Raw genomic sequence first — 22,447 nt, forward strand, 5'->3', positions numbered from 1 at the left:
CTGCGATGTTGATAACGTCTTTTTTTGTGAATTTGTTTCGTCTCCCCAATGTACTGCTCTTTACAATTTTCATTCATACAATGTATTGAATAAACTACATTACTTTGATTTTCATTTGGCAGCCTATCTTTTGGATGCACTAATGTTTGCCTTAAAGTGTTTATCGGTTTGAAATAAGTAGGAATTTTGGGTTGCCAAAAGACTCTGTAGTTTTTCAGAAACTCCTGGAAAGTAAGGTATTGCTACTCCTCTCCTTTTTGTATCTTAAGAATTTTTGGTTTCATTCCCTATTCTTTCGTTCTGATATTTGTTAAATGAGCACTAAGGGTACCCACAGTTTGTGAGTGCTCTCCTGATGTGTTTTGACTCCTTTCTCTACCTTCAACGTTTGTTGGTATTAGTTTAGCCCTATGCTGGATGGTTCTGATAACTCCTAGTTTGTGTTGTAAAGGGAGGTTAGAATCGAAAAGTAAGTATTGGTCAGTGTGCGTAGCCTTCCTAAAGACTTCTGTTTTTAGCGCTCTGTCCTCTTTTATAATTACTTTACAATCCAAAAAGGCTAGTTGGTTCTCTTTGAACCAACTGAAGAAACCTGTACGACTGAGAGCTTACACAGACGTACATTTAGTTTCGAAAATTTTAATTAGAACCCTATCTAATATATTCACATTTCACCGAAGTTCATGTGGTCCTCTTCACACCCATTCTCACCCTCTTTTTTCTGTCTGTTTTCACTCATCATGTCTCCCTCATCTTTGCAGGAAATAAAAGCATGCTTTCGTCTTCCTTCTCCTTAAAGAGAACCCAAAACATCCAGAGCAGCCGAGTCAGCATTTCTGAGCCTCTGTGATGTCATGAACCATAACTTCAGCCCACCCCAACTTCAACCCAACATGAGCACATGCTGTACTTACAGTATACATACATACCCTTTGCATTAAAAAATAAAATAAATACTTCAAGAGGGAATGGGTGATACACAAGCCGAGCAACAGAAAGTGGGAAAACATTGGTGCAATGCTGCTGAAAGACACCTCTCATCCCAGAGTTCAATCTTTCCAGGGGGTCTTTAATGGGTTAATACACAAGACTGCATCAAACCAATGCACTGCTCTGAGGCAGCCTGAGCAGCTGAGAGGAGGGTGTCAGTAGTACATTCACGTTCCCGCTGAAGGACAAAGGGAGGGGGGCAGAGATCTTAGTTGCCTGCAACACACATGGAGGTGGAGGAGGTGTGTGTGGGGGGAGCATAAACAAGAAGAAAAGACTGGCATTAGGATGCCGTTGCCGCCCGTTTGTGTATGACGGTGGGCTGCCTTGTGGAGCGCTTGCATGCCGCCGCCGCCTCCTCTCCATCTCCCTCCCATATTCTCTCTTTTGCGCACTCTATCTTCCCCTTGCTCTTGATCTGTCACTAGTTCTCTCTCTCTCGCTCGACCTCTCTCTCCCTCTACCTCTCCCTCTCCATCTCACTGTTCTAGTCGGGCTTCTGCAGTAGTCCACAAGCCAGACAGCCAGCCGCGCACATGGCCAACTAACAACTTCCTCCCTCAGCCAGCCTCAGCGGAGGAGAATTATCAACTAAGGAAGACGACTGCAGGTGGCACGCCAAAAGGAGGACCTGTGTGTGCTTGGGCGACTCCTCGATCACCGTTTACGGATACGGAGCTGACTTTGTCACACATCTATCCGATCTCTCTTTCTTTTTTTTAATTATATATTTTTTATTTATTATAATAATTAGTTTTTTGTTTTTTTTGCTCTTAAGGATAAGAGCGTCCATATCAATTTCTCGTTCACTCTTCATTATCCTTTTGGAAAGCTCCGGTTGTGCAGCCCATCCCCATTCTACAACTGACACAACACCACCTCCACCCCCCACCCCACTTGCACCACCACCACGACCATCTTTCCCACCACCAACACCACCCCCTCCCTGAGGAGGAATAGATGGATTACTGCTAACTGTGCACACGGCAGCCTGCAGCTGCTCTGATCGGGCTAGCCCGATGCTGGGAGGAGGCAGGAGAAGCGCAAAGGAAAAAAAGCAGGGGAACAGAGGAGGAGGACAAGCAGGATGATTGTGCCCGGAGTTCTTTCGCCTTTTTCTGTCTCTCAGTCTCTGTCACAACAGTGCTAATCACCAGCCTAGGAGCCCTTGGCAAAGTCACACTGAGGGAGATCTTACCACCAAACAAGGTGACCATCATGGATCAAGAAATGGCCAGATTGTGATTTTGCTTTTTTACGTTAGTTTATTATTATTATTATTATTATTATTATTATTATTATTATTATTATTATTAGTTTACTTTTCCTTTCCTCCTCCATCTCAGTGACATTCACTATACATTGCTTTTAGATCTGAGAGACTTGTGTCTGGTAGGGTGATCTGGGACAACAGCGATCCACATACCTGGAAAGAATTTTGGTCTAACCTGTATTATTAGTCATCACTCCTCAAGACCAGGAGCCATTTTATACCATCGGCCAATCAAGGGCCACAACGTTCACACTGAGAGGCAAAACGATACAAGTAAATTGTGCCACACTGACCCATGGACGACCATTATAAATCAACAAGACGAAAACGATTCCCACACAATTGAGGTCAGTCTATATTATTCCTATTAAAGCGTATTTAAATGTTTTCCCTGTTCAGCCCTTGTTCTAATCGATTTAAATCTCTATCTCTCTTATTTCTGCTTCTGACGCATTCCGTTCTGATGCAGCCTGTTCCTGCACTGTCGATGGAACTCGGTAGCCTCAAGTTGCTCCAGCCAGGCTAGGGTGATACATCCTCTGGTGTGTGCCATCTCCCCCCACCATGCCGAATAATGTGCCCTCCACATCATGAGTCCTTTGGGCCAGGTTAGTGTTCAGCCTACCTGGAACACAGCCCTGCTTGCCGTGCTCTCCCTCATGGTACCAGCCCTCAGCATGTGCCAGTCCAGCAGCCCAACACTGGGCTTGGCCGGCTCGCAGAACTGTCCAGGCATGTGCTCCTGCACCAACCAGCTCAGCAAGGTGGTTTGTACCCGCAGAAGTCTAATTCGGGTTCCTCCTTACATCCCAGCCAACACCAGGTACCTGAATCTGATGGAAAACAGCATAGAGATCATACAAGCTGACACCTTCAGGCACCTGCATCACCTGGAAGTGCTGCAGTTGGGTAGGAATGCTATCAGGCAGATTGAGGTGGGGGCATTCAATGGCCTGACAAGTCTTAACACATTGGAGCTGTTTGACAATAGGCTTACAGTTATACCCAGTGGAGCTTTTGAGTACCTGTCAAAGCTCAGAGAATTGTGGTTGAGGAACAATCCCATTGAGAGCATCCCATCTTACGCCTTCAATCGTGTTCCCTCTCTAATGAGGCTTGATCTTGGTGAGCTGAGAAAGTTGGAGTACATCTCCGACGGAGCATTCGAGGGTCTTCATAATCTCAAGTACCTCAATTTGGGTATTTGCAACCTAAGGGAGTTCCCTAATCTTTCACCGCTTGTGGGTTTGGAGGAGCTTGAAATATCAGAGAATGTTTTCCCTGAACTTAGACCCATCGCCTTCCGCAGGCTTAAGAATTTACGTAAATTGTGGATTATGAATTCTGCCATCACGACCATTGAGAGGAATGCATTTGATGACATCACAGCTTTGGTGGAGTTGAATTTGGCTCATAATAATTTATCATCTCTCCCCCATAACCTCTTCACCCCCCTTCAGTACTTAGTGGAGCTACATCTGCACCACAACCCCTGGAAATGTGACTGTGATGTAGTGTGGCTCTCCTGGTGGCTCAGAGAGTATATTCCCACCAATTCCACCTGCTGTGGACGCTGCCATATCCCTGGTCACATGAGAGGGAGATACCTGGTGGAGGTGGACCAGACAACATTTCAGTGCTCTGCACCATTCATACTTGACGCCCCGAGAGATCTGAACATCTCAGCAACGAGAGTGGCAGAACTCAAGTGTCGCACAGCTGCCATGAGCTCTGTAAGATGGCTTCTCCCCAGTGGGGCTGTACTGACCCATAGTTCGGTTCACCCACGGATATCTGTGCTTCATGATGGAACTCTAAACTTTTCAAATGTTCTTTCATCAGACACAGGCGTATACACTTGCATGGTGAGCAATATGGCTGGGAATTCAAATGCCTCAGCTTACTTAAATGTCACTAATGCTGAACTCAATACTTCAAATCTGTCCTATTTTACTACCGTCACTGTGGAGGTATTGGAGCCAACGGTGGAAGAAGCCCCCAAACCCAAGCCTACATCCTCTGCCTCGCCCTCTGTCTTCAAACCTGTGTTCATCTCCACCCCTACAGTGCTGTTCCAAAACACGCAAACCCCAAGACAGTTGTCAATACCTACTGCCAGAATCCCCACCGGGCCTGCTGCTAGCCTGGATGAGATCATGAAAACTACAAAAATCATCATTGGCTGTTTTGTTACTGTAACCTTGTTGGCAGCGGCCATGTTAATAGCATTCTATAAGTTGCGTAAGCGGCATCAACAGAGGAGCACAGTTGCTGCAGCCAGGACTATAGAGATCATCCAAATGGAGGAGGAAGTTCCTCCAGTACCACCCTCTTCAGGATCTAGCGGCTCAGAGAAGACGGGATTGGTATTGCCAACCTTAGTGCAACACAACAGCAACACTTTTAAGCCTGGTTATGCATCATCTTCTCGCCAAGGGGCTTACACAGACCATTGCACCCAGAACAACACTCTGCATCGTCCATCCAGACAGCATCAAAGCCACATCAGCACCATAGTGGATCCTTATATAATTAAGAATACTCATGGAAAAGAAAAGGTTCAGGAGACCCAAATATGAATGATGTTCCTCCTTTTCCGCTGACTCTGCCCGATCCTCTTGACCATGTTATCAAATGCACAAAGAAAAATAAAAGTACATGGTACCTTTCTTTTGTACACAACTGCAACGCAGAGATACTTCTAATTTGCTAATACATAAGTATATCACTTTAAAAAAATATATATATATATATATATATATATATATATATATATATATATATATATATATATATATATATATATATATATATACACATGAGACTATCAGAAAGTGGAAAGACATGCATTAGAAAATAAATAAATTTGACATGAATATATACACATGAGACTATCAGAAAGTGGAAAGACATGCATTAGAAAATAAATAAATTTGACATGATTTACTAGGAACAGGTAACCTCGATTCAAAATGTGATTTTAGTGAATGAGTGAGGAATTTGTTATGGACCATATTTAGGATGCAGTAAAAATTAGTCTTTATGATTTCACATCACAGCCACACCGATTAAAGCTTAATTTTTCCTGTGCCAAATGCGATATGCAATAAATTGGTATTTCTTCACAAACAAGTGGTAGGGGGTATGGGGTGTGATGACACAAAAGTCAAATATTTTGAGATTGAAGCATTTTTGTAAAGATCGTGATATGGTGGCACAGATCGAGCGTGTGCTGTTCAATAGCCAAGAGATAAATGCTTTTGGACTGCAGTACATTTTGTGCAGCTCTGATTTTAACCCTATGTTTGCTGATGTCATATTGTGAGTGGTTTTTATGTTTTTTTTAAATCTAAACACATCAAATGATAATGATGCATACAATAACAGTTGTTGCAAATAATGTATTCTGTTTCTGGGTTGCATTCTGTTGTGTTGTTTCTCTCCCTTTTACGTTTTGCTTCTTAATAGCTTGTGTAGTGTTTAGGGCTAATTTAGTCATGCATTACAGCAGTTGCCTGACTTGTCTCTGCAAGGGCTCATTTTGATGCTAATTCTTCAGCGGAACTGATACGCAGTGCAATGATACAGGGCTTTGCGGACCATTCTGGTTTTGAGAAAGGGAAAAAAAAAGATTGACATTACAATACAATGAATGTCTGTCTGATATCCGGCGCGTTTTCCATTTGTTTCACCAGTTTATTTTGAGGAACACTATTTTTATGGAGAGACAAACAAAGTCTATGAAAAAAAAAAAAAATAAATAAAACCTGATTTGTATGTCTTTTAACAGAATCACATTCATGTCATGTCTTTTGTGTGTGATTTGTTTAGTATAAAAAAGTAAGGCCTGGATTGTAAATCTAACCCCAAACCACCCATGTTACGCTCCTATGCATTTACTTGGTGTCTCTGTGAATGGGTCTTTAAGTAACGAGGGTATAATGCTCCATTATACCCCACAGTGGGGCTCTATGCAGGTCAGTTAGGCTGTTGGTCTTTAATTCTTCCACTTCTTCAAACATTGATCGTTTTTCACTGACTGAGCAGAAGAAGAAATACATGTATCCCACAGTTGTACCGCTTGCGGGTTTCTTGTCCTTACAGTTGCAGGTTTCAATATATAAATTAATGTATTTTCAGCAAAATCTTTCATCGAATTAGCATCTCCTTTTAAGTATGTCAAGCTTGATCTTGTCTTTACAATAATGATGTGACATAAAACTGTATTATTATTATTATTATTATTATTATTATTATTCATATAATTTTAAATACTTTACTCTCCAAATTAAGTTACATACATACCTGTACTGCATAGTGTTAACTGATTCTATTTAAACCTAGCTAATCATTTCTAAAATGTTGCACATGCACAAATAAATAAATAAATAAATAAATGTAATCAACCAGTTGAGGCTATTTGCAGAATTTAAAGTCCAAGCCCTGTGATGATTATAGTGTATGGTTAGTTGACAGGAACAGCAAGGCTCGGTTCCACAACTCCGTGGGCAGGGGTTTATGTCACTAATCACAAAGGTTAGCCATCATTAATATTTTGGGAGGAAAGCTATACTCGTATTTTGTGCCTTGACCTCATTCGCAATCAACATGGTCTGATGAGATTTTAATGAGAAGTTTAAAACACAAAATAGAAAAGTATTATTTCTATTAATATGGCTTTTTCCTTGTGGCATGGGTATTTGTTGAGAGTGAGTTTCTCGAAAGACGGGTGCTATTAATAGGCATGACTATACATCTGGTTCAACAAAAACAGGTACAGTCATTGTGTAACAGTCTGGTGAATCAATGGGAACAGGCTATGTCAGGCTGACACATGGGTTGTTAGATAAGTATTTTAGGAAGCACAGCGGGTCGTGTCAAAGCACAGGTGGACCTGTCTGTGAAAATATGAGAGGAGAAACAACTGATATGGTTGATCCTGCACAATTCAGTCTCACATGTCAATTAAGTGCAATGAAATGAGCACAAATGGAAACACAGTGGTGCCTTGAGAAAAGAGTTGACCTCAATCATGAATCAAAACCTTCAATTATCAATTCTGATGGAAATGAATCCAATTGGCATTCATTCATTTCAGTCTCGCCAAATTACAAAAGCAACATATTTTTAACAAGAGCTCCTGAGATTTTTTTAGATATTTCCATTTTTGTTTTGTTTTTGCTCAATATGACTCCATTCACTCATTATGATGATTATTATTCTGCTTATTTCTTTTTATTATGATTACTCATTTATTTACTAATGTATTTAATTTAATTAAAAACCTGCTTGAGAATAAACTGAGTCAACGTAAACGAGGAATTCAAGACGTGTAGATGTCCCTGATTTAATATTTAAAAAGCTCAAACATTTTTTGGGCAGTGTAATTGAATGAATAAAATCATTTGTATGTCCTGATTAATGGCAGATTATTTTGGTGTGCACCAGATATCAGTGTAATTCAATCGTAGAGACACAAAGGTAGAACAGATTCACAACTACAGTAAGTTACTCAGTGAGTTCTAGTAACAGTAATTGCTTTTCACAGAGCATAAATAATGGAACTGAGTTAGATTGTCTGCCGACATATGTTGAGGCACCATTGTTTTAATTTAAGATGTCTGGTGCTTAAACCTTTACAATACTGCTACGTGGATTTTATGCATAACCCATTTGTCATTTCAGATCACATTAAGGCAAGAAAATTTTGCGCAGGGGAAATTACGTAGTTGTTTAAACCATGTAATTCACTATTTTTATGTTTAGTTTGACAGTAAACATCCAAAATATAGAAACACAAAAAAATCTCGTTATCTGCTCAACCACTGCTTATGGTGACATGTTTTGACTTCACTGCTCCCATTCCATCTCACCCAAAAACAGCTTCGATCTTGAAAAATGTTGAAGTTGGGTCACTGGTATATTAAGGCACCAATGTTTAATGGATAGATTTGCCCTTGTTCTCAATCCATGTTCGCATGAGACAGCGATCACATTTATTGTGTGTGGAAGCAACCATTTTATTGCATACTTGCACTTGTTTGCTGTGTGATTCGGTTTCATTCATTGGTTAAGTTGTTTCAAAACACCGTACCCACCAGGACTGTGCGGTGTTTTTCCAACAACAAACCATGAATTAATCCCGACATAAACGCCCTCCTGAAGGAAAAGAAAAGGGCTTTTGTGTCGTGCAACGGAGAGGAACTGAAGGCCGTGCAGATCCAATTGAGGAGGAAGATCAGAGAGGGGAAGAAAGCCTACAGGATGAAAATGGAGGAGCAGCTGCAAGCCAGCAATGTCGCAGATGTCTGAAAGGGCCTGAAAAAAACATATCAGGCCACAAAAGCCCAGTGACATTGAATGAAAAGGACAAGGACTGTGCAGATGAACTGAACCTCTTTTTCAATCGGTTCGACAAGACGCCTGTCGCCCCCGGCCCACCGTCAACTCCACCTGTAGCTGCACCTGCACCAACTCTCACTGTGAACGTACCCTCCCTGACCCCTCTCACGACCAGCTTCCCGCAACCAACAACTGCCCTCCCAACCGTTTCCACACCCTCAGCCGCCACTCTGCCTCCTGGTTCCTGCCTGTCTGTCACAACTGCACAGGTGAGGAACCAACTGAGGAGGATGGAACGGAGGAAGGCAGCAGGCCCGGACGACATCAGTTCCCGACTCCTCAAGACCTGCTCCGACCAGCTGTGTGTCATTGTCCAGCACTTGTTCAACGTGAGCCTGAAGCTGGGCAGAGTTCCACAGCTGTGGAAAACGTCATGCCTGGTCCCAGTGCCCAAGATTGCCAACCCAAAGGAGCTCAACAGCTACAGACCAGTGACGCTGATGTCTCACCTGATGAAGACGCTGGAGAACCTCGTCCTCGCCCACCTGCGACTGCTGGCAAGCTCATCGCTGGACCCGCTACAGTTTGCCTACCAGCCCAGCATCGGTGTGGAGGACGCCATAATCTACCTCCTCCACTCGGCGTTGCTGGACCTGGAGAATGCTGGGAGCACGGTGAGGATCACGTTCTTCGATTTCTCCAGTGCCTTCAACACCATCCAGCCTTAGGTCATTAGTGGGTGGGTAAACAGAGATTATGGATTCTGTACTCGACAGGCAGCTAGTTTAGGGTGAGATGTAGACCCATTTGACTTCTTCAGCATCACGGCATGGCAGGATTGAATGCGTGGAGATGTCTGCAGGCTCCTGCCTGAAACCCCAATAGTCCAGCCTGGAGGAGATTAATACATTGGGCAATCTTTCAGCATATAGTGCAAAAATTGAAAGGCGGATTTTACACTACTTTTGAGATGAAAAAGACGACTGGGTGAGACAGCAGATGTGGGCGTTAAAGGAGAGATGAAAGTGTAACTTGCCTCTCAGATTTTTGACAGAGGAAGATGGGGAAATGTTATGGCTGGAAATAGTAACACTCATGATGGGGCAGGACTAGGTTTGATGTCGTGTGCCAATTGGATAGTCTCAGTTTTTGGACTGTCGAGGTAGATTAAATTGTTTTGTCATCCATGCCTCTGGGCAGGCACTGAGAGCTGATGTTGAAGGGTCTACATTAAAATATACATTTGTGTCATCGGTGTAACCAGGAGAAATTTGAAGTATATTCTGATGATCTAACCCCGGGCAACATATGCAAATTGACGAGGACACTGCCTTACAGCATACCCAAAATTAACTGTGTGGGCTAGAGATCTCAGTCTCATCACACAGAAACAACTGGAATCACACGCACAGCTGGTGACAGAGAGACCAACAACCGATTGCACCTGATACAGGATGATATAATGATGCATCGTACAGATAGTCAGTCTATCAATGTAACAATGTTACCCACTCAATAAATAAATAAATACATACATAAATTAATAAATAAATAAATCCAATATGGCGGCCGAGTAGGCTGGCGTCAGCAAGTGCTCTCATGAGCATTGCTTTTTTTGTTGTTGTTTTTGTCTTATTTTTTGTATTTTCTTTTGTCACTGTGTTGTTGTGCGCCGTGTGGAACGGATTGTTTTTCAGCATTTTTGGCCATGGCATTCATCAAGGAGGAGACTGTGCTAAGCGGTTGCGCCTTTTCGGCAGCATGAATAAGCCAGTACTGTTTTTGAATGAGAGGAATGTCGGTGCCATTTGACTGTCATCGCTGGGCAGCTCTGGGGTGATTGTGCTTTTTACGCCTGTAATGGGCAGCATCTTCATAGCCCCGCTTACCGTTCAAATACTAAGTAGAGACGAGCGGTGAGGCAGCAGCCGGCTGAGCCTCACCATGGATTGCGCAATGACTATGCTAACTGTGCTGGCTTGCTCTGCAGTGAAACCACATTGCTGTCCCCCTGCATATCACTATTAAAGTGTTCAAACACTTTTAGTATATGAGCTAAATTGCTACACTTTAGCTGGTGTATATAATGTACAGTTACTTTACATTATAAACACTGTACAACAGTGTTGATTTTATTTTATTTTTATCAAAATAATTTTAATTTTGTTTTTCTACTTTCATTCCTTTCATCACTTTGCTGCTGTGAAATGTAAATGTCTCCACTGTGAGACTAATAAAGGCATATCCAATCCAATCCAATCCAAACTTTGTGCATAGGTGAGGCCCACAGTTCTCCTGCCTCATGACAGGGGGCGCTGGTGATTTCAGAGATTCTTCTTGAGACTCCTTGGCTGCAGAATAATAAAGTTAGTGACAGCAAGCTACACTAAACAGTTAGCAAGTTAAGTGCAACCATCCAGTCATTTTTTTTGTGTTGCTTGGCCTTATTTTCAGAATGGAGGATTACATATCTAAATTGAAAGAATTTTCTAAACTGGACTTTCAATCAAAGCAGGAAATAATAAAGGAATAAAGGAAGACCAACACCGGACTGTATCGCTCACAAACGGTGAGGGATGGATGTAAATCTTCTGGACAGCATCTCAGCTTTTTGGCCCAGAAGGATCTCATTGAAACTATTCCTGAGGTTGTTCCAGCTCGTGCTCACTGTTCCAGCTACTACAGCATCAATGGAGCGGTCATTCTCAGCACTGAAAAGACTGGAAACATACAGTCGGAACAGGACTGATTAAGGACGACTTTCTTCACTAGCATTGATCTCCATTGAGACAGAGAGACTTTTAAAACTGAAGAAAGAGAAGGAAGGCTTCTACAAAGTTATTGATGCCTTTCTTCAGAAGGAGCGGCGCATGGACTTCATTGAGAAGTAAAGGTAACACGATAATCCCATTTTTTTTAATTATTTTTTCTATGCTACAGTTTGTTGTAAATATGGGTTGTTGCAATATATCTAAATGCATCTCTTGATTCTGCACTATGTACAGTCTTGTTTATAGAACGGTTTTTGCACATCTACATTTGCACAGTATACAGTTGACATTTTTATTTTATTTTTTATTTTTTTATTTTATTTTGTTATGCTTAGAATATCTTGTTTTCTATCCTTTCACTCCCACCCCAACCCCATCCCTCTTCAATTGCTGCTGTGGACTGCAAATTTCCCCATTGCGGGACGAATAAAGGTATTCTGATTCTGATTCTGATTCTGATATATATAAAGAATGCTGACATGACATTTTAAACAAAACACGTTAATTGTTGCCAATCAAATGGTGAATACGCTACTTTGTTGAGGTCATATGTTTGTAAATCTGACTGTGATGACGTCAGTGCCTCACCAGCCATGAACCTCACTGCACGTCACTGTTACCAAGTCTTGTCTCATTGGTCTTATATATTTTTTTCTTTTGGTTGAACCTTTCAGATGTTTCAATTGAAAATAGAATTGTAGACCCGAAAAATGCTTTTGTGGGGTTGCAGCGGTTGCACTTTTTTTCCTCCTCATATAGAGAGACATTAAAACATATATACATATATATTGTCAAGCATCCACATTCGATGAGGTGGAAATCAAAAAAATATATGTTGTTTGTGAATGACGTTCCTCACACAAAAATGATTTACACATTTCTGCATCTACAAAGCCGCATTAATTCACTTCATCTACGATCTGTTGTTGGGTTGGTTCTCCTTGCTATGTTGAATAAAAACATTTCGCCACACTGCAAAGATGTGAAAATAAGTGTCATAGACAGCGGATCATAATCTAGAAGCCCTGGAATATTTTCTAATATTCAGCCATGACGGATTGGCTTGAGCAAAAAAAAAAATGGCACAGCGAATGGGAGCAGATGCGGGATGTGAAAACATTTGACTCAAATGTGATCATGCATGCCCTGGTAGAAGAGGTAGAAAGCAGAGCTCAGACTTGAGTCTTACAATAGCCTGCTTCTCATTCAGGCCTTTTTGCAGTTCAGCATTTGGGTTTATTCTATCAAGCGATCATCCAATAAAATACAATGAAGTCATTGAAAACCTGTGATGAAATGGTTTGGTGTCCCCAGGAAAAAGAACTAAAATATATTCTGCTGCTTAAGTGAAGACTTCCGTTCAGTCTAGTGTAACCAGCACACAATTAACACATTGTACTTTGTTTTACACGAGTGAATACAGATTGTTTAACAACCCACGTAACACGGCTAATCGGTTTTGTTCCTTTGCCGCTTGCAAATGGACGGATGCCAAGGTATCCCAAAGCACCAATTTCATGCTGCATTCTGAAGGAATTTACTTATTGAACAGCGAGAGATTTGCAAGTACATTTGCTTATGTGACTTGTCACCTCGGCACCACAAGGGTGACAAGTACTTACACTCTGTACTTTGCCAGAAGCACATACATTTTTTTTTTCAATAAGACATAAAAAAAAATCAAATGAAAGTCTTGTAATTGAGTTGTGAGATTATTTTTTGAAAGGTTTACTTTGAAACTATTTGCACAACCATGTGCAAATGCTAAGACTAGCGTATTATTTCTTTGTGGACATACTGTATAACGTTAAATTGTTTTCAGCATCTTTTTTTTTTATCATTATCTCCATCTATCAAGCTCAGGACCGCCGGTGACATTATTTCTCGCTATTTATGTTTTTTTACACCATGCCATTATCCACAAAGTTTGAAAAAAAGGAAAAATCCTGGTTTGACAAAGTAAGGCGAAGAAAGTACAAATGTATTTTTCAAATAAATGGTGATCAAACAATAAATTGTCAAGTTTACTCTGTGGAAAATGACTCTTCAATATTGTAAGGAAGTAATTGTACTTCTCTTTCCTGAACACCACTGCTGTGCCATGACGTTGCCAATTGTTGAGGGTACTGCACAAGCTTTATACCTTATCACTTCCGAACACTCCATTGCAATCCTGTGAACTTGAGTGAGCTAATTGATTTAGCCTTCTGTGATTTTCATATTTAAATGTTAACCGTTGCTCCCCACCAAGCCTAGGACCACATAAGTAATCACTCTACCCAAACCGAGTGATGAACTGGATAGATCACTGGATTTATCTTCCTCACTCACAGGTTACACTTTGATACATTCAAATTCATAAAACCCAAGCTTTTGTCATTGTTTTCAGTTCTGATCTTCTGTACTCACTCACCCGTTGGGGGTACCTTGTTTCAAAACACTGTGAAAGGTCGATATTCTCAAAGTACTCTAATTAGTAGTGATAAGAAGCTTTGTGTTCCTCTGTTGTCGGATCCGAAGGACACTGTGTGGTACACTGCTATCCGTACTGTGAGCCAGCACAGGAGTTGCCGACTGTTTACTGGGCAAACACTCGTCCACGTCCACTTGTGTTCCTCTATGCATACATTCAGAGCAAAGAAGCAGCTTGTCGCTGTGATCCCCGCATATTGTTTTTTTTTTTTTTGGCACAGAGTGAAAGCTGCTGAGTAATCTGTGTACTACCACTCTGCATTCCCCCCCCACCCCTGCAATCCACCACACACACCAATTTTGAGATTATGACATGGCCACATACTTTCATGTGCCTCATCATCCCCAAACCAAACTTTGACATTGTACTTGCACATTTATCAAAAAAAAAGAAAAAATACAGCATTTTCCGGTGAATAGGGCTCAACGGAGTATAAGGCGCACCCCCGATGAATGGTGGATTTTCAAACTTTTTCGATATATAAGGCACACCTGATTATAAGGCTCACCTTCAATGAATGAAAACGTTTTCCAAATATAATATATAAATCTATTAAAGTCTTCCAAATATAAGGCACACCACATTATAAGGGGCTACAATAGAGTCTGGAGTTGTTCACTACAGGGGGAAATGGAGTCCGTGGCAGCTGAAATTAGTTGCAAGACCTGTTGAGGCTCAATATTGCTTCACATATAAGGTGCACCTGCGTATAAGCTGCAGGGTCATCTTTTGAAGAAAATCAAGGCTTTTAGGTGCGCCGTATACACCGGAAAATACAGTATGTTGTCCCTCATGCAGAGAAACATTACAGTCTTAATTTTGATTTGATATGGCTCGTCAGGAGGAATATTCTTTGATCCAAGCCTTGCCCTACATTGTCATGAATTTCTATAAATTGATAGTAAATTTACAACAGTATCTTACCATTTTATTTTAAATAACCATTGGAAAATGCTGTTAAATATTCACCCAAAGAATATAAATTTACAGTTTGACAGGACAAGAAAACCTTTATTTGTCTCACAATCCAACATACAGCAGCAAAAAAAAGTATTCAAGGAATAAGCAGAAGAAAAAAAATGTTGAAAGTAAATATAAAAATGTTAGAACTAGTTGATACACATGCTAAAAACATCCTATGTTATTTCATTTCTACTTATTCTTCTCAATTAGTAAGTCCATATATGTATGTAGTTTAGTTATTTGTACATGTTAATTAGTATACATGTACTCAGCTTGTACTTAGGATACAAATCTAGCTATCACGTTTCAGTCTAATAATAAATATTCATGATTGTATCTAGCAGATGATAGGTCCTTTCCTGTCACGGTTTGCGAGGTGGTGATGGCGGGTGCGGATCCCAGGCAGGCAGGAGGGAGCAGGAGGTTGTTTGACAAATTGTATTAAAATAAAGGTCAGCAGGAACAAAACGTAAAACATCAAAATCATCTGAACAGAAAACAATACAAAGTATCAAAAGAAAATCAAGTGTAAAAGTCCGCCAAGGTTAAACAAACACGTGCACAGCATACAATGCATGCAATTGCAGACAAAGCATGCAACACACATGCAGCAAACAATGAACCGACACCGGATGGTCGTGCCGGGTGTCCTTTTAAGTGTCAGTGATTAAAACGACCAGCACCTGCGAGGCTGCATGGGACCAGGTCTCTGCCGGACGCCGACGTGGGCGTGAACTGCCCGGCACCGAGGAAACGAGACCAGTCCTTAGCTGCTCCGGGATCCAGCGGTGAGTGGGGTCTCGGACTGACGTTGACGCGGACGTTGCACGGCTCGTCGTGGATGAGACTCAATTCGTCATGCACGACGACAGCGTGGCTGGACGTGGGCGTGCACTGCCAGACACCCAGTGTCACCCTGGACGGCCACCTGGAAGGAGGTCTCGGCCGGACGTAGACGTGGACGTTACGGCTCGTCGAGTGACGCAATTCAAACTCGACGAGGCCTGGGCGAACGTGAACGTAGCATTGCCAGGCACAGGGTGGAAATGAGACGGGTCCGTTGCACCTGCGGGATCCGATGGTTGGTCGGTTCATTCTGTCACGGTTTGCGAGGTGGTGATGGTGGGTGCGGATCCCAAAAAGCAGGCAGGAGTGAGCAGGAGGCTGTTTGACAAATTGTATTAAAATAAAGGTCAGCAGGAACAAAATGTAAAACATCAAAATGATCTGAACAAAAAAAAAGTGTCAAAAGAAAACCAAGTGTAAAAGTCCGCCAAGGTTAAACAAACACATGCACAGCATACAAAGCATGCAACAAACAATGAACCGACACCGGATGGTCGTGCCGTGAGTCCTTTTAAGTGTCACTGATTAAAACGACCAGCACCTGCGAGGCTGCAGGCAGGGCTGACGTCGCTACCCGTTGGTCGCCTATCCGAACGTGGCAGTCCGCCACTGATCGGGACGACCAGCACCTGTGCAGGTGCAGGCGGGGCCGACAGCACCACCCGTTGGTCGGCAACCAGATCATGACATTTCCAAAGTGACATCACTCCTGTTGTTTATAAATGTCTGAGACGAGCTCTCGCGCGCGCTCTCTCTCACTCTTGCCTCTCTGTCCCTTGGCCTAGCTTCTCCCCTGGAGTACATCCTCTAGCTGCCTGATAATAAATATTCATTTTTTTGTATATTACCTTGCTTCCTGCTTATTTAATATTTAGACTATACAAATGGAGAGCTGAACCAGGAAGAACAACATTTAACCCAACAATAGGCATTTTCAGAAAGGTTGCGTGGGGGTGAGTCAATGTTTTCAGGTAAGGTCTGTTCAATAGCCTGACAGCAATCCTCCGCAACTGTAATAGCACGGCATTTTGGTGGATGCTTTTGTAATTCAAGCACATCCTGGTACAGATCCAAGTAAAATCCAAGAGACATGGAACTGTAGAGCAACTGTTGTTCAGAAAGTTGAAAGTAACCGAAAGGTCAGCTTTTCGAATCATCCTCTTTCTTAGTCGTGTCTCGTGGTTAATCCGTAAATCAGTCCCATGAGAGTGTGATTGTGTGAGTACGGTATACTTAAAACCCAACACAGTCTACAAGGCTGTGTGTGTGTGTGTGTGTGTGTGTGTGTGTGTGTGTGTGTGTGTGTGTGTGTGTGTGTGTGTGTGCGTGCGTGCGTCCGTGCGCGCGCGTGCGTGCGTGCGTGCGTGCGTGCGTGTGTGTGTGTGTGTGTGTGTGTGTGTGTGTACATGCTGCAATATTGCTCAGATGCATTCCACATCAGGTGCCTCCAACGCATCCTTGGCATCACCTGGCATCACTTGGCATTACCTGGCAGGATCTTGTCCGACACAGAGACATCCTTAAACGCACTAACTCCATCTGTATCGAGGCCACACTAGCAAAGAGGCAACTCCGGTGAGTTGGACATGTCATCCGGATGCCTATCTGGCCTTAGCCTCAACAGGTACTTTATGACCAACTCTTGTTAGCAAATAGGAAGCCTGGTAGTTTTGTGACAAGGTTTGCAGGGCTCATAACCAATTAATACAATCAACATTATGGTCTTAAATGTTAACGCCTATACACAGGATTAAAAAGACAATATTTAAACTACTCCAACAATCACCAAAACTAAATTACACATATCCATGTTGGAGATATGACCGTGAACTATTAATGACCAACAGGTGAGTATCTCTGTAGGAACCATTATCGAGATTCCCACCACTACCACTATTTTATTTGGTTTAACACACACCACTAAATGCAGAATCTATTTTAGAAGACACAGATTAAATTTGACAAGGGGAAGCCTCATTGTACACACATTTTGGATTACTTGTACAGAAGAATGACCTTTTTTTTTTTTTTTTTTCCAAGATGGCGGCGCGTGCACACGCAGCGGCTCCTCTCTCTCCCGGCAAATTGTTTTTTTCGTGTTTATTGTGTTTGTCTTACTCGTGCAAATGTCCGTCTCCGTTGGCCTCGCTACACCCGAGGCGTACCTACTCCCGTGAGGTTCTGCTCGACATCGGCAGTTCATTTTTAAAACCTAAACCAGCTGAAGCAGAAGTGCTACGCAAGCATGGATTGCTCAGGGAGTCGGCTCGTCTATTGAGCCCCACTCTTCCACCGACCCCCACTCCTGCACCCAACCCAGAGTGGAGGCGCCACAAGCGCTGTATGAGGAAACAAAAGAGGGGAAAGCGTGGAGGTATTCGCATTAGGCTCGCGGCTAGCCGCCACCGGCCTTGCATTCCTACCATCACGCTGGCTAACGTGCGCTCGCTGGACAATAAAATGGACTACATCAGACTTCTCCGCTCAACTTCCAAGACCGTGGGTGAGTGTTGTGCCTTTGTGTTTGTGGAAACATGGCTGACCGACAGCATACCGGACAGTGCCATCCAGCTAGCCCAGCTAACTAGCTTCCGGGCAGACAGAGCGCTCGTCGAGGGGGGGAAGACTCGCGGCGGGGGACTCTGTGTTTACATCAGTGATGCCTGGTGCCGCAACGCTGTTGTGGTATGCAAACACTGTTCGCCACTGATGGAACTTATGGTCATAAAATGTCGGCCATTCTACCTGCCGAGGGAATTTAGTGCCATACTGCTGGTAGCAGTTTACATCCCCCCAAGCTCAATTAACAACAGGAGCGCGGCATTGAATGAACTCTACCAGCACATCAGCGAGCAACAGACAGCCCACCCAGATGCTTTCCTTATCCTGGCTGGCGATTTCAACCATGCCAACCCGAAAAGTGTTTTTCCACATCTCCATGGACACATTAACTTTCCGACGAGAGGTAACAACATTCTGGACAATGTTTTCACCACACACAAAGGAGCCTACAAAGCCTCCCCCCTCCCCCACCTCGGAGCTTCGGACCACTCCACTATCATGTTAATGCCCGCACACAGGCCACTTGTCAAAGTTGTCAAACCAGTCAAGAAGCAGATAAGGGTGTGGCCTGATGGGTCGTCAGAGGCACTCAAAGACTGCTTCTCCAACACTGACTGGAACATGTTCAGACAAGCGGCCACCTACAACAACAACACCGACCTCCAAGAGTACACAGACTCTGTTACCTCCTACATGAGGAAGTGCATGGATGACGTGACTGTCACCAGATCTGTCACCATCCTGGCCAACCAGAAGCCATGGCTGACGGGTGAAGTCCACAGGCTCCTCAGGGCTCGGAACGCTGCCTACAAAGCTGGCGATGAGCTGGGCCTGAGGACAGCCAGGGCCAACCTGTCACGTGGCATCAGGATGGCCAAGAGACAGCACTCCAGGAGGATCAGCAACCACTTCAAAGACAGCAGAGACACCAGGAACCTGTGGCGTGGGATACAGACCATCACAGACTACAAGCCCACTCCACAGACCTGCGAGAACTCCACCACTCTGCTGAACCAGCTGAACGACTTCTTCGCCCGCTTCGAGGCAGACAACAGCACTCCAGCACAGAAGACCCCACCACCTCCCGGCGAACAGGTGCTGACACTGTCCCAGGACAGCGTGAGGCGATCCCTCAGAGGGACCAACGCACGAAAAGCCCCGGGTCCCGACGGCATTCCTGGCCGTGTTCTGAGAGACTGCGCTGTGGAGCTCACAGATGTCTTCACGGACATCTTCAACACCTCTCTGAGCCAGGCTGTTGTGCCCACGTGCCTCAAAGCCACCACCATTATCCCGGTCCCGAAGAAGTCGTCCCCCACCTGCCACAATGACTACCGCCCGGTCGCACTCACTCCCATCCTCATGAAGTGCTTCGAGCGGCTAGTTATGAACCACATCAAGGCTGCCCTCCCCCCCAACCATGACCCCTTCCAATTTGCATATCGGCCCAACCGCTCGACCGATGATGCCATCTCCACTGCTCTCCACACAGCGCTCACCCACCTGGAGACCAGAGACTCCTACGTCAGAATGCTGTTCATCGACTTCAGCTCAGCATTCAACACAATCATCCCCCAACAACTCACCGATAAACTGAGCAAATTGGGGATCAGCACCTCCCTGTGCAACTGGCTGCTGGACTTCCTGACGGGGAGACCACAGGCAGTCAGAGTTGGCGACAACACTTCCAGCACCATCACGCTGAACACAGGGGGCCCCCAGGGGTGTGTGCTGAGCCCCCTCCTCTTCACTCTGCTCACGCACGACTGCTCACCATCATCACCCAGCTCCAACCTCTTCATAAAGTTTGCGGATGACACAACTGTGGTGGGCCTCATCAACAACGACGAGGAGACAGCCTACAGGGATGAGGTCAGCCGCCTGGCCACGTGGTGCAAGGACAACAATCTTCGTCTGAATGTGGAGAAGACGAAGGAGATTGTTGTGGACTTCAGGAGAGTGCGCCCCCAGCATGCGCCACTAACCATCGACGGTGCTGCAGTGGAGAGAGTGAGCAGCACCAAGTTCCTGGGAGTGCACATATCCAAAGACCTGTCCTGGAGCCACAACACGGCATCAATGGCCAAGAGATCCCACCAGCGCCTGTACTTCCTCCGCAAGCTCAAAAGAGTTGGAGCCCCGACCCCCATCACGACCTCCTTCTACCGCGGTACCATAGAGAGCATCCTGACCAGCTGTATCACCGTGTGGTACGGCGCCTGCACCGTGTCCTGCCGTAAGACTCTGCAGCGCATCGTGAGGACAGCTGAGAAGATCATCGGTGTCTCTCTCCCCCCCTTCAGGACATCTACAACACCCGCCTCACCCGCAGAGCCATCCGGATTGCTGGCGATCCCACCCACCCCTCCCACAGCCTCTTCAGCCTGCTGCCATCGGGTCGGAGACTGCGGAGTCTCCGAGCCAAGACCAGCAGGCTCAAGGACAGTTTCTGTCACCAGGCAGTCCGGACTCAACTCCCTCCCAGCCCTGCCCAGCCTGCCCCTTCCCACTGCCACACTCACCGAACTCTGAGTACACGCTACATGCTGTACGATCACCCTGAACTCTATTTTTTTCTTCTTTCTCAATTTTTCTGCAAGACCTCACTTCAACCCTTTCTTGTTGTTCGTTTTTGCATTACTACATTACGTCACTTTATATGCGTCACTTCCTCACTTTACATATGTCACTACCTCACTTTACATACGTCACTGCCTCACTTTCCATACGACACTACCTCACTTTACATACAGAAATTACATGTATTGTCTGTTGTCATATGTCTTTTTAGCCACGTTATAAGTGCCTTGCATGTCTTGCACGCTGGGTCCGAGAGGACATTAATTTCATCTGTGCTGTATGTCATGCATATTAGCATATTTGACAATAAAGCTGACTTTGACTTTAAAATATTTTAATGTGGGGACATTTTGAGTCACTTCAAAAAAAGTGATCGAGTTTTGAAGGTGAAAGAGTAACATTTGGAAGCAGTATTTTCACTGCTGTCAAGTGTTAAAAGGGGTCAATTTTCAATTGAATGGTTTGTAAGAGTTAACTAAAAGATGTTCTTTTCCTTTCAGCTGTTCCCTTCAGGGGTCACCACAGCGAATCAGTGTCCTCTCAATACTGCTTGAATAAGATTTTCTTAAGCATGCAAAGATACCCTGGGTAAAGAAGCATTTTTCAAAATGACACAGGTACATGGGCTTTTCCCTCAGTGTCAGATGTATTTTGTTAAAATGATAAGAAGATGGCAAACACTCCGACTCCAAGCAAGATTGGTCTGCCTGTGCAGCAGAGCCGGAGTCTTCAGCAATGAATAATACACGATAGTGTCACGGAGGCTAACACTGTCGTTCATCCTCTCATCTGGCCAGGTTTCCCAGAGGACCAGTCGGCTCGGGCTGTTTGAAATCGTCTGGAAAATTAGGCCAACTTGGGAGACAAATTATTTTCCCTGTGTATTCAGCATTCTGTGTCACTATTGTATTGCCGTGAGTGGGCTATGGCAATATTCTCCAAAATCATCCAAACAGCAATTTATTACATGACGAAACACAGGGGGATGGGAGGGGGCTTCACCTGGTTGGGTGGACAGAGATAAGACTTTTCATCACCATGGTAATAATGGTTGGGTGATGGAGTATTTTTACTGCAGGAAAGGCAGATTATGTATGTTTATATGGTGTCAACCTGTGGTCAGGTTTGCGAGTTTAATTTAGAGAGCCTCCTCAAAGCAATGGGGAGGTGAGATAGGAGAGAGGACTGAGAAAGTGTGTGTGTGTGTGTGTGTGTGTGAGAGAGAGAGAGAGAGAGAGAGAGAGAGAGAGAGAGAGAGAGAGAGAGAGAGAGAGAGAGAGAGAGAGAGAGAGAGAGAGAGAGAGGGACAGAACGGAAGGAAGTGTGGCAGGAGGAATATTTTCAAAACATGCCTGGTCTCATACCAGGCATGTTTTATGGTTTGTAAGCATGCCAAATGCAATAGACTGAAGGATGGATGTGAACAAGAATTGGTGCATCAAAGGGACAGCACAAATTGCCAAAATTAGGAGACGAAAATGTCTGTTGAGGACCAATGACAATGCTCTGATAAGACAATTTGAGTACAAAGGTACTTAAGGTCAAGACACCTCGCAGAAACTCAAAGGAAAAAAACAGTTTAGGGCAAACCTAAGAGAAGGCATAATTGGAAGAGGACTAACACAATAGGACAAAAGTTGTGGAGGA

General features: G+C 43.9%; 1 protein-coding gene across 2 annotated transcripts; it reads left to right on the forward strand.

Moving 5' to 3' along the window:
* Positions 1–1,270: 1,270 nt before the first annotated feature.
* Positions 1,271–4,967, forward strand: lrrc4.2 (leucine rich repeat containing 4.2). Of its 2 annotated transcripts, XM_088996105.1 has the most exons (3): positions 1,271–2,199; positions 2,363–2,610; positions 2,733–4,967. In XM_088996105.1, exon 3 carries the CDS (start codon positions 2,854–2,856, stop codon positions 4,840–4,842), a length of 1,989 nt encoding a protein of 662 aa, XP_088852231.1. In that variant the 5' UTR covers positions 1,271–2,199; positions 2,363–2,610; positions 2,733–2,853; the 3' UTR covers positions 4,843–4,967. The 2 variants fall into 2 exon arrangements, with proteins under 2 accessions (XP_088852231.1, XP_088852230.1); XM_088996104.1 differs by having other exon boundaries at positions 1,271–2,610.
* Positions 4,968–22,447: the final 17,480 nt, after the last annotated feature.

Source organism: Hippocampus bargibanti, linkage group LG05, assembly GCF_051943395.1.
Source record: "Hippocampus bargibanti isolate YZ-2025 linkage group LG05, ASM5194339v1, whole genome shotgun sequence".
Classification (NCBI taxonomy): Eukaryota; Metazoa; Chordata; class Actinopteri; order Syngnathiformes; family Syngnathidae; genus Hippocampus; species Hippocampus bargibanti.